Raw genomic sequence first — 13325 nt, 5'->3', positions numbered from 1 at the left:
CATTACGAATAAGTAAACAATTTCACCGAGATAAGATCAGTTTGCTCGTCCTGCAGCCACTGCACGTCTTCTGATAGCCAGTCGGTTATAGTTCAAACAAAAGAGGCTCTGCGCTGAGGCAAGGTGCTTGGATGAAGCGAACATCACTCCCGTTGGACGGAGTGACTACGGACCAGAGGAAGGTAAACTCTCGTTGCTTGGATTGATTGCGCCAATCAGAATCGAGAATTTTTTCCAGGCTCTTCTAGTCTCATCACGATGGTGACATACGAAGAGTTTTGTGATCCCCCTTCAAATACATCTGTAACAACTTTCGTTTGCCCATTTCAGAGGGTGCCTCAAACTATTCTGCTTTTCGCTAGACCATAGTTGAAAGATGCACTTTCGTTTGAATTACGTAAACTGACAATCAGATGTTTTTAGGTTACCATAACTCGGCAGATATCCGCTGAACAATTCTGCTATCGGGAAAAAGTTTACTCACCAGTTAAAATTGGAATTAAGTAAGAACGGAGACGAGGCTTAATGATAGTGTCTCGTCAGCATTCACCTGGATTAACAAGAATCTGGTGTTCATCAAAATAGTCCAAGATTCAACGGATACAGCAGCCTTAAGGCAACCTGGAAGCCCAAGGACCAAAATCTACTGCAAGTTGAGGATGGGTTGCGTACCGGACAAAGTTCAACACTCGGAAAGCGGTCATCACATAGGATATTCTACTAGAATGAAAAAAGATTCACCGATCTAAGATTTAGTATCTTTGGTTGGTAGGAGACAAACAACATAGTAGGAAATTGACAAATTTAGCCAAAATTCGGTGTTTTGGAACATTACATGTAAGTGGTACTCAACCAATCAGGCGATGTGGGTTTGTGCTACATGGCTTATCTCTCCCAAGATGCAGTGAATGCCCACTTGACTGTCTTATTCATAAAGTGTTTAGGCTGGGTGCCTTGCCTGGAGAATTGTTAAGTCTGGGAGAGCCAGCAGTGCATGACGAACCTGATGCACGCACAGGAGAAATCTGTCCCGTAGGGTTTCAAGGATATTAACACAATACCGACATTTACAGTGCAATCGACCTTCTGTGTAGAGCACACGAGAAACTGTTCGTTCGTACTCCGCTCAGTCGACTAATCAGCGTCATCAAGTAGGAAAACGTTTCCGAACGGAAGTGTTGATTTCAAAGAGTTCGAAGAGTGATTAATTAACGAAATACACTCATTTGCAAACCAATTTGGGTTTTCGAGAGACTCACCTGGAACCCGGCTAAATCTCTCGTTTGTGATGTTCTAAGGCAACTGAATGTGCGGCACCAGGCCGCCTCATGTTTCAGTCGCTACGATGTGCAAAATATCGCGATACGTGTATATATTTGTAATGCGCTACTCATTAGGTTTCTAAAAATTCGTCGACAGCCCACGACCGGTTTCGAGACATTTCGATTAAATCAGACGCTCTGTAGGCAATTGGTGCACCTCACCTTCGACACAGTCAGCAGAGAAGCAGGGTGGATTGTTCAAATAAATCTTGACTGTCCGGCTAAATGTGTTGAGCTCATCAGGGACATTCATGACCGAATGAAATATTACGTGCGAAGCCGCGTAATTATCTCGACCGAATTCGATTTCGATGCCTGTTTAAGGCATGTTCACCTTTATCCTTACGACCGCCTGCTCAAAAGCACTCAGCCATCTTGAAGACGGCATAACTATCCCCTACCGCTTGGATAGATGTTCATTCAGTTGAACAACCCAGAAAAACTGGTGCGAGTTCAAAGTCTGCATGCTGCTGGCCGGGTACAGTCTCGCTGTATTTTGACAGTTTGTAACGGAATTCCAGAGTCTGACTACAGCCACTGGTTAAATGTTATTTCATCTCAGCTTAAATTTTGGTCTTTTCAAACTTCAACCTGCATTAGAAGGTAAATCCAAGGTCTGAGGTATTCATTTAAAAATTTTCAAGATATCATGCTTGCAGACTTCTGCCATTTTGGCAGCACATTTTTAGTAAACCTGACAGTTGGTTGTGGAATAAACGCATTCACTGCAAGGACTAATACAACGTTCGATCGCCTTGATGAAGGCACAGATACCGATAGTGTCATGCTTCGGGCCGTTGTACGCTTCTCATTAATATAAGGCAGCTTAACCCGGACAGTATGCAGATGACAATTTGGTTTTTGCTCCATAGACTTTGTAGCGGGCACTCACTAGATCACGAACACTCAAATCACGCAACAATCCTTGTCCCACTTGCAATCTTAGTCGATAACATGTACATTACAATTATTAAATCAGACGCTCTGTAGGCAATTGGTGCACCTCACCTTCGACACAGTCAGCAGAGAAGCAGGGTGGATTGTTCAAATAAATCTTGACTGTCCGGCTAAATGTGTTGAGCTCATCAGGGACATTCATGACCGAATGAAATATTACGTGCGAAGCCGCGTAATTATCTCGACCGAATTCGATTTCGATGCCTGTTTAAGGCATGTTCACCTTTATCCTTACGACCGCCTGCTCAAAAGCACTCAGCCATCTTGAAGACGGCATAACTATCCCCTACCGCTTGGATAGATGTTCATTCAGTTGAACAACCCAGAAAAACTGGTGCGAGTTCAAAGTCTGCATGCTGCTGGCCGGGTACAGTCTCGCTGTATTTTGACAGTTTGTAACGGAATTCCAGAGTCTGACTACAGCCACTGGTTAAATGTTATTTCATCTCAGCTTAAATTTTGGTCTTTTCAAACTTCAACCTGCATTAGAAGGTAAATCCAAGGTCTGAGGTATTCATTTAAAAATTTTCAAGATATCATGCTTGCAGACTTCTGCCATTTTGGCAGCACATTTTTAGTAAACCTGACAGTTGGTTGTGGAATAAACGCATTCACTGCAAGGACTAATACAACGTTCGATCGCCTTGATGAAGGCACAGATACCGATAGTGTCATGCTTCGGGCCGTTGTACGCTTCTCATTAATATAAGGCAGCTTAACCCGGACAGTATGCAGATGACAATTTGGTTTTTGCTCCATAGACTTTGTAGCGGGCACTCACTAGATCACGAACACTCAAATCACGCAACAATCCTTGTCCCACTTGCAATCTTAGTCGATAACATGTACATTACAATTTCCCACTCATTCTTCTTCATGCGGCTGCCACCTGTATCACGCGCCAGGCCTACGAACTTCAACCACATCAGGTCAAGTTGTATTCATGGTCGTGCAATCATCAAGCACGAATGGACATCCCTGTTCTTCCAAATAACAGGCATGCGACTCGGCCCAAAAATACACACACACACTTTCGCGCAAAGGACAGGAAGTTGACCGAGCTCCGCAATTCTCCACGGTCAACTACGGAATACGGGTAACAGCTACACTGCAGAGAAGACACGTTCCGCGCCCGGACCTTCATTCAGGAGTCCTCAAATGATAAGTCACGTTTTGGCCCATCTCCTTTTTGAGTTGCATTTGTCTTTATCAAGGGCACAAAACACACAGTTGTTAGTCCTTGCCACCTTCTGATAATCAACCTACTTACCTTACAACCAGATCAGTAACAATTCCACTTGCGGTATTTGCACAAATTCCTTCAGATCGAATGAATAGGGTGGATCCCGAACACAAAATTCCTTCGCATGAGAGTTTAATCAATCTGATGCGGAACCAGTTCCACCGGTTTAATTGCTGCAAATGAATGGCTTGAATACACAGCATAAACCAACTTGTCAACCACTGTAACGGTGGACACTACTGATGGGACATGCGAGTAGCATGTTTTCTTGTAAGTCCTCTTCGCGTCTTTTGAAAAGTGAGATCTATTACGGAATTCGTGGAGTCGCATTTGCTTGCGTTTGCGTAACAGTCCATGAATATCCAGGAAAGTTCAGAAAGACGCGTTCAAGGAGAAGATGGATATTCAGGTTTCGTTAACAAGATGCATATGAGAGTTTTGCTTCCCTGTCCAATAGTCTGTAACTGCTCATTTGGTGTTTTCTAATAATTAACTTCGCAGTGAATGCTTTCTTTCTCTCTCCACCACCCGTAGAATGGCGCTGCAACTCAAAGACGTTCGAAATTCTGATATTGGGTCATTTTCAGTAATCTTTAAATAATGACGTCACTTTTGTTCTAGAGCATGGGAAAACGTCGCAGTCGAGAACATTGGAGAACGGTTATCCACACAAACTTGAGAATATCCAAGTTTCCATGTGTCTCAGTGCTGCACAATAAGCGGGCTATTGTACAACGGAGATCCCTTATCATGCCTTGTGGGACACGAAAGTACCGGAAACTACCAGATATAGATAGACAGAACTGAGGCAAGTCAGTGCCTCCCTTACCATAGCATCTTAAGGAAAATATCATGCGCATCACAACACAACACATACTGCCTCATGGCGCACTTGTACACTGTTATAATGGTGAAGGGAAGCTATTATACTTAAACGGCTGGCCTCGGCACCTTCATGATATACAAGACACTGAGACCTGCACCCAGTATTGCGACGATTCGATTCCGTTGGATTTTCAATCGCGTCATGGACTCGTCTGCGGTCTCCGTATCACGGAAAACCAGATCATGCCAGAAAATTTGCCTGGTCAACAGGCCTCATCTAAGTATGGTTATATTTTTCACGCTACTAGCATCCAAATAGTAGTGCGTCGTTCGAACAGATACAGTCAACTGCCAAACCATGTATGGGGGGTGCAGCACATCAACCGAATCTAGAAAACGGTGTTGGCAATGCAAATGAAGCATGTATGTCGAGTCTTGGTTGAAATGTCATCTTCCGCGGTCAAGTCATCAACCGTGTTTCCTTGCTCACCGCTTCTCCTTAAACTTTTAGCCAATCCAGGTTTCCTTGGTAGACCATTTTATCTAGAGGAGCGTGCTTCAACCATGCCTAAACACCATTTCTACGCTTCATCCGCACCAGAATATTCCGAAGTCAGTTGGTGTGATTTTCAGTATCATGCCCCAAAGGTAAAGTGGTCGAAGTTAGATATAAATCTCCCTACTCGACACACAACACGTGATGGAAGTAGGGTACTCTGTGTCTCGCTGCATCAGTTTTTTCATCGGCCTTTAAATGAGTTAAGATCAATCAAAGATCTCACTTAGTAGATGGATCTGAACATTTTAGGTCTTTAAGCGTGCGCTCCAGTCTGCTGAAAATTCAGCACGTTAATCAGGTGGTCAAAGATTTCAATTTCGCACCTGTATTCCATTACAGGCCATAGATGTGTCACTGTTTCACGTGCTCTTCTTGACTTAATGTAGCCAAAAATCCCGTCGCTCTATAGCCCAAGTGTTCTTTAAAGTTCAGGCTCGTATCGACAGTGATGAAAGAAATGGATTCAACGTGCATGGTTTTCTTTTGATTGGACTGACATAATCGAGTTAGATAATTGCGTCAACTTCTAACCCTTACAAATCTCTCTGACGTTGTTAGCACCAAGTCCTCCAACAAAGTAGCTGTAACAAGGAATTTGTACAATTCCTCTCTATCGTTTGCTGGGAAGGGTATTTTGTGTCTACTTACATGCTATACATTGAGGATCAGGCTCGCTTCCTTCGGCCTCGGATGGAAGTCAGATATTTTTAAGGCATTCAGAAATCGAGATATCATCCACTTCAAAATAACTGGGATCCGTGGCAACGAGTCAAAAACCCTCGTATAGCCAATCATACGTTGTTTTACCAGTAAAGGCATAGTTTCGATTTCAGCAACCAGAAATCTGAGAATATCACGGGGACATTTGGAAATTTTCATGGGATTTCACCCTTCAGTTGAATTCAGCCTGTGCCAAATCCAAGATCCATGGTACAGCAACCTCGTTCTGATTAGGATTCATCGGTAATGGGCATCCAACGTATCCTCTGGAAGATTCGGTTCTACACTATGTCGGCAGGTGGCTGGTTATTAAACCGCATGGCAACGATCAGTTGATCAGCAATGAGGTTAAATGGCATCTAGACAGGATAGGATGTTTTTCATAAAGGAAACTACTCACAAGGTTGCTGAAAACTCTTCGACAGCCCACGACCGGTTTCAATCTTCTTGGGGCTCATCAGGTAGGCGCAGTCCCCGAGTTTCCGTCAACCTCATGTTCTACTTGAACCCAAATTGGACTGTTTTTGAGAAATACACTCATTTGCAAATCAAGTTGGTTTTTACGAGAGACTCAAGTGAATCTGTCGTTTATGATTCAGTCAAGTCTCTCGTGGAAAACAAATTGATTTGCAAATGAGTGTATTTCTTGAGGATAGGACGTTGTTTACGTAAAAGGGGAAAACTTTTTTGAAAAGATCTAAAATCTGTTAACAGAACTAATCAAATGATAAGCGAAACTTTCAACTTAAAAGTCGTCCCTGGATAAAGATGAGCGGGGCTAATTTGAAACTAACCGCGCCGCTCATCAGCCGGTCAAGTGTCCAACCACTGGTCAAAAGGTCAGGGGGTCACAACTCTGGGTTTTGTGAGATGCTCGTTGCTGATGATTCCCAGTAAGAATGAAACAGTGCTTCTGGGCTTTTCAGCGTAGATTGGATTCAGTGTCAGGAAGAAATCTTAGTCTAGAATCCTGATTGTTCAACAACCAAATCCACTTCATATGAGTAAGCAACATTTACTGAAGTAAACGATTTAATCTGTTCATAGCCACACCACTCTCATTTGAGCGGCCGCATTCCTGTACGGGTGTTGTTATTCCGGTGAGTCCACACCAAAGGGAAGCACTGGACTAGAGTTTCGCTCTTATTGGATCTCATCGGCGGTGCATATCCAATGGCCGTGCCGGGATTTGAGCCCCGGACATCTGACATGCGAGGCGAGCGTGTAACCACTAATCCACCAACACACATTGGGCGCATCTGAATTATCACATCTGAACAGGCGAACGTGTTCACACTTGAGTGATGTGATTAGTGTGCTCGAACGACGACCCAGTAACTGTCCCGGTTGTGACGATCGATTGACCCGCCAGTCAGGACTTCCCAGTCAGGTAGCGTGGCACACGCTTGAAACCCCACTAGGCAGATTTTCGGTTGCAATTTTGGGGTTTTTGCGGGATAGGTATTTTGTTCATGGACTCACCGGAATAATTACGCCAGAACAGGAACACGGCCGTTCAAACGAGAGTGGTGTGGCTATGAACCTATCCCGCAAAAACCCCAAGATTTAATTTGTCCCATGCGCTGAATTCGTTAGACATCAGGCTACTTTGAACAGCCGAGTGTTCGCTCCTAAGTTTTTGCAGTTAATGCATAGAACCTGACTGAAGCTGACCGTGGACCGGTTTTAGGATGAAAAAATAGCGTCAGACAATCTGGGGGAAATGCTGTTGAGTACCCGATATTATTCTGAGCAAAACGTCCGAGCAAACGTCACAATGGTTGCTTACGAGAAATTCAACAAGATTAGTCTTACGGATTCCTTTACGTCCTGAAACATGCCTCCATGATGTCAAAGTAATAAAGGGTCCCTCTCCGAGGGCCTGGGATCAGAAAAATACGCCCACTGTTGGAGGAGGTTGGGCCTCCTGTTATAAGGCTTGTTGGTACAGGTGATATTCTTAATCTGGATAAGTAAAGTGCTAGTCGTCGGACTTTTGGACACTTCAAAATTAGGCAACCAGCTGATATTACCTGACATGACTCACCTCAACTAATTCATGTGATGTTCTTTTGGAAGAGGAACATTTTTGACGGGCGGTACAGATTCCGTTCTGGAATCATTCGGAAAATGAGGGATAAACACCGCTTCTGACAGTAATTCGTGAGTTCGCTCAAACCCGTTTAAAGTTCAAATATGTTCCTGGGTTGCAGTTGGTGGAACCAATCAAATTATTGCCGGAGAAATCAGGAGTGGAAAAGCAAATCCTATAGGGCAAGCGCAGACGGAAGTCGATTTTCCGCCACCTAGACTCGTGACTTGTGCCCTGTTGATGAAAATGTTCTGGAACAACCTAAACAGATATGATTAGGTTCAAAATTCTGCGAGCATCTGCAACAACGTACCTCGATCGTTACTGTCGAACACGTTTGGATAACCTAAAAACAACAGCCTTGCAACCTTTGTCTATTTTGGGGACAACCGATGGGAACAAATACGCAAAGACAACCAGCGCATGCCTCGAATGTCGATAAGGCTACTGACACTAATATTTAATAACCAAGATACTCTGGATTCCATTCAAGACTACAAAAGAGGAGAATAGAGGGGCATGCTACTAATCAAGTTTCTATCACGGTATCGTTGTTCACCACAAGGACGCTATCACCTGTGGGTGCTTCCAGATTTTTGCAAAAGTTCGACCGAAACATCTGTTCCATCGTATCCACCTATCATCTCGATGTTCAGTACCAATTTTCGGGCTCCAAATGACATAGACGGCTAGGCAGAGTAGTACCATACCCTCCGTACGGAAACTGCCGTTCTAACCCGTATTCCATCAAAGTGACCAGGTCAGTGACTTTGTGGTGCTTCAGCAGAGCGTACGCATGTCTGTTGCGTGGACTGACCGCAGGGAATATGTAAGATGCAATACATGGCTAGAGTGACCAGAACTTGTCACAAGTTATCAGACGCTGCCCAGAAAGTTACGGAGTACTGTTCACTGAATTTGACCGTCTCGCTTCGAGTGATCGATGAAGTTGTCCGCAACTCCTTCAGCTGCTGATCATCATGGCTGTTCACTCAAAATTCACATGAGCAGATCCCTCTGGGTAGGGGGCACATCTGGTTATGTCAGTTTTCATTGTAGGATGCCGACATCCCTGCGGCAGGTGCTCTTGGTGATCCCCACGACCGGCTAGCCGTGGTTAGCTGGCTAAATCGAGTGAGGGTGTGTGAGAGAAGGGTAAACACTTGACTTTTTGTGAATAAATGTCATACGGACTAAGATTCTATGGCATCAAACTAAGCTACTTAAACGGCCCAGTCAACTTATGAAGTAAGACAAGCAATAACAAAATACTGCAATTTAAAACACTGAGTCTTCTTGATGCATCTAGTTGGGACAGTATAAAGTTTGTAAAAGAATACATTGCAAGGGTCATCACTAGCACAAACCGGACGGTCAATCTCCAGTCAAGCTTTTCTGTACATACCACGAACCAGAACCGAGTAACCCATCTACCTTTCTGCTGATCTACACAAACTCGTTTCGCCTAGCATTGACGAGGCGTTAACCATTAGAGCGATAGCCATTATCAAGGTCACTTTGCCGTGCTAACGATCAAGTGAACGTCTTGTTGGTTGTCTGAGATTAATCTGCGTTTGAGTCATCGAAACGTATGCACATTCTGATCCTAACTGACTCCAATCTTGTTTGGGCCCATACTCAGGTATCCTTAGTTACCGGGAGAACGCAGTTGGTAGTGGCAAATTAACGATGCCAGCAACACCGCCCATGAATGAAAGCGTTTTTGTAAATACTGTAGATTCGGCCGATTCAGGAGAATATGGTCCCAAAGAACGGCAGACCAGTGGGGTTCTGGGAATGGCTCCAATAAAATGCGTCTAAATTAAACTACACATAATTTGTCAGTAGTCCGTATTTATTGAGAATTTTTCCGTAAGACGAAGCGCTGGGTATTCCAGAACAAAGAGAGGAAAGTAAATTCGCAATGCATTTGCGTTTGTGCACAACGAAACGGTTCTCTCACAAATTTGGCACCACACAATTCTTGGTGAGTTGCGGGGTTTGCTCAATGAGAAAACGCTCACAGAACTGTGAGCAATCACAGAATTTGATCTCTGCAAATCACCATCTGCATGAGGCTAAAAGTCTGTCATTCTAGTGAGTGGCGTACACTAGCCGAACGACAGCACAATCGGAGTGACGGGCGCGGAAGAACGGTTTATGTATTTACTTATTTACTTATTGGCAAGCATGAGCCAAACGGTTCCAAGCTATTAGACACGAAAGTGAACACCATCTGCACAGAGATCTTGAAAAGTGAACATTCTCAAGCGTTCTCTTGAGCTTTCATGAAGGTTTTCGGAATACTGATTCCATAATTTCTTTAGTAAACCTGACCTTTCCCCATATACTAGGGCGGAGCGTGAACATCGGACCATAGGCTACTTGTATGTCTTATCAGTAGTATAGGCCGTCACAGGTAGTGATATACATCGTGGAGTCTTGTATTCTTCATCACATTGTTTGTCACACGCGGAAAACAATATGCTGATACACAAAACCATATGTTATTCCCCTGTACGTCCTGTCATGCTGTAACAGTCAGGTAAAGTGTTAATCGGCGCCATCAATCCGATCTTTGAACAAAACTGATGGTGTTGTCTTTACAAGGCTGGGGTAAACCGGACAAAAGTCTTCGACTTGACGATGATGCACCGTTTGTTTCAAGCTGGTCCTTCTTCAAAATTTGTCATTCTATAACAACAGCATGCTTATTCTAGAAGAATCAACACACACACCAGAACATGTCAAAATGGAGACCTGAACCGAATACAGTGAAATTCGTCAACATTGTGTTTGTCGTCAAAAATAGCTCTAGTTTGGAGACTGTCAACTCAGTCAAAAATTCTACCTCGCAGGTCAACAACGTCTTGGACTCAGGTTGTCTGTACAGTAGGTTGTCAGTAGCAAAATAGCCACTGTTTTCATCAGGCCGGTGTTTAGACTGGAGGTAACTGTCTGGTAAAGGTGTCATACACACAAGATGACAGTAGTAATACGCTATTCATTCACACACAGAAGAAACTTCTAAGCAGCTTCGCTGAAACAAATGATGAACACCGTTGAGTTGACACTTTAACAGACGCCAGTGATTGCTTTGATTAGTGAGACAAATGATATCTGGATATGGGGGTAGTATCATGCCTAATTTATCACCCTTCAAGGTCTATTTTACATTTGGCAGTCATACAAGGTAGCCTGAATGACCTATTTTGATTTCACTAGGGATTGAAGATATCTTGTAACTTCACTTTTAGAGTTCTCGTTGCTATACAGAACACTGAAACCTCCACAACTGTTTCATCTTTGTCGCGAAATACCACCGTCATCTTTATTTTCGATTTCTGAAGTAGGCCGGAACTCGCCACCCTGGTGGAAGAACTGAGGAATCCACCCTAGGTGGAAGAATGAGGAACCAAAATGTTCGCCACGGGAAGCAATGAAAATCTAGACGAAAAGGAGTACTTTAACGCCATACAAATATGCAGCACTAAGGACCTGGTAAGGAGCAAGAAGACATAAGAGGGGAGTGGGCAGGAAACTTATTGCAAGAACATTCTTGTCCCCGGGGAGAACGATCAATAATAGACTGCCTGCACCCCGAAAAGCTATTGAAATAAATAGGTCTTGGCATCGTGCTGAAGCAAGATGCAACAAATAATCTTTTACGAACTTTACCCAGCCAAAATCCAGCTCACAACCACTGAAAGACTTTAGCCATGTAATCTAGCCGGAAGGCAACAATAGTTTAACATGGGGATTGCTTGCCACTCATGTCCTGTAAGGCTTCTAACCACCCCCAGGCGCAAGGATCCGACGGTGCTCAACTTGACAGTATATGATTTCGCCTCGTGTTGCCACGGTGCGATTTGTCCGCGAGTGATTGTTGAGAATGGAGAAGAGGGTTTCTTTTGTAGACGCTGATCTAATACACACACTGCAAGCCCCCGGATAAGTAGTATCTCATAAGCGCCAATGGATCGTTCATTACGGATTTGATGCAGTCCGGTAATCGAATGTTTTAAGACGCTCGATGTCCCAATATTGGACGGGCCGTGCTTGACAGACATGAAGCAAAACTTCTTTGATTGTAGTTCTACGGACATTTTATCCGTTTCTGATGTAAAAAAGGCCGAAGCTTGCACGAAAGCACATCATCATGATACAGTTCATGATACAATTCATGATACAATTCTTATACAGTTGTTAAGAGAAGTGAGTTGACTGAAAGCATTAAATCTCTCATTCTGAGGTTTCAAAGGAGTACAAGAGAGGGAATTATTGATGTAAGACTACGAAGGTGTAGAACGGATGCCTAAATAATGAACCATTTCCGATATTTTATTTACAGCAGTTAGTGGTTGCCAGATAACAGAACAGTGTAGTCCAAACAATCAAAGTCCTTCACTAATTTGATTTCGACACCCAGAATGACGAGCTCTTAGCAGATGCCTGTTGGTGAAAATTGTCGCTGTGTTTCACACAAGCGCCTGATGTGAACATTTTTCGATTAGGTGTGAGTGGTTGCGGGATCTGAAGAATCCATGTTCGTAGCAGGTTCGAAATGCCGTGGTGCTGACTGGGAATGCCTTACGGGGGGTCAATCAACCAACGAAATCAGGTCAGTTATTGGGTTGCCGTTCGCGGCGTCAGGCAAACCAGTCACATCGCTCAAACGTGAACACAATCACCTATTCAGACGTGTCAACTTAGGTGCCTCCAGCGTGCGCTGCTGAAGAAGCGCCACACGTTTCACTGGCATATCAGTTCAGACCTCGTCACTGCCAAGAATGTGCACTACTGATAATCTAGGATCTGAGCGAATCTCGAATCCAGTTTGTTCCACTTTGGTGTGAACTCACCAGACTCATCGCGTCAGGACAGAAGGACAACTGTGATGTTAACGTGGATTCTACGAATCCCGCGACCCCTCAACCTAAATAGATAACTGAAGAAAGAGCTCGCCTACAGTGAAAAACTCATTTGACTGGCTGGAGGAGGGTTTCTCAAATCTTTGTCAAAACTGCCCTTTAGAACCTAGGACTTACCTCAGGTTCTGCATGGCTTAATTACCCCAGATGCTTTGACTAAGGATGTCGCGCTTTGAGCATAGTCTCTTAAGTGTGGCCCCCATGAAACCGTGTTTTTTTATTCGCTAAAGTGACAACGCGATTTGCTCGAAAACAGCTGTTTGGACCAACCGCTGACTGAAAAGTTCAAACTCCAGAAGAATAAAAAAACATAATGCGCGAGAGGATCAGTCAAAATTCTAGCCCTTTAGAGCATCACTTGAGACAGAATTTCGGGTGATTGAGCTAGCGATACAACCATGAGCACTCTAACAATCCCTAACTGCCATTCTTGTTAACTACGTGGAGTAATTATTTGTCTCCCTATTCCTCAGGCTAAGTCAGCACCCTTCCGGTGACTGCTCAAGTTTCAAGACTGAACTGTTCTATTTTATTCAAAGTCGACTCTGCCTCAACCGTTTTTCTATAGACGATTTGTTTACACTTATTTCTGGGGTTGTTACGAAAATTTGTCCCACTTTGAACTGAACAACAATTTCCGGCTTAATTTGTCCGATAGCACACTGCCCTTCGTGTG

General features: G+C 43.9%; 1 protein-coding gene across 1 annotated transcript; it reads right to left on the bottom strand.

Moving 5' to 3' along the window:
• Positions 1 to 6684: 6684 nt before the first annotated feature.
• T265_06005 (hypothetical protein) lies at positions 6685 to 12480 on the bottom strand (the record flags this gene model as incomplete). Its single annotated transcript, XM_009171164.1, has 2 exons — positions 6685 to 6922; positions 12410 to 12480. The coding sequence occupies 2 exons, from the start codon at positions 12478 to 12480 to the stop codon at positions 6685 to 6687; spliced, it is 309 nt and encodes a 102-aa protein (XP_009169428.1).
• Positions 12481 to 13325: the final 845 nt, after the last annotated feature.

Source organism: Opisthorchis viverrini (assembly GCF_000715545.1).
Source record: "Opisthorchis viverrini unplaced genomic scaffold opera_v5_121, whole genome shotgun sequence".
In the NCBI taxonomy this organism is placed as follows: domain Eukaryota; kingdom Metazoa; phylum Platyhelminthes; class Trematoda; order Opisthorchiida; family Opisthorchiidae; genus Opisthorchis; species Opisthorchis viverrini.
This window is presented reverse-complemented; position numbering and strand designations above follow the sequence as displayed.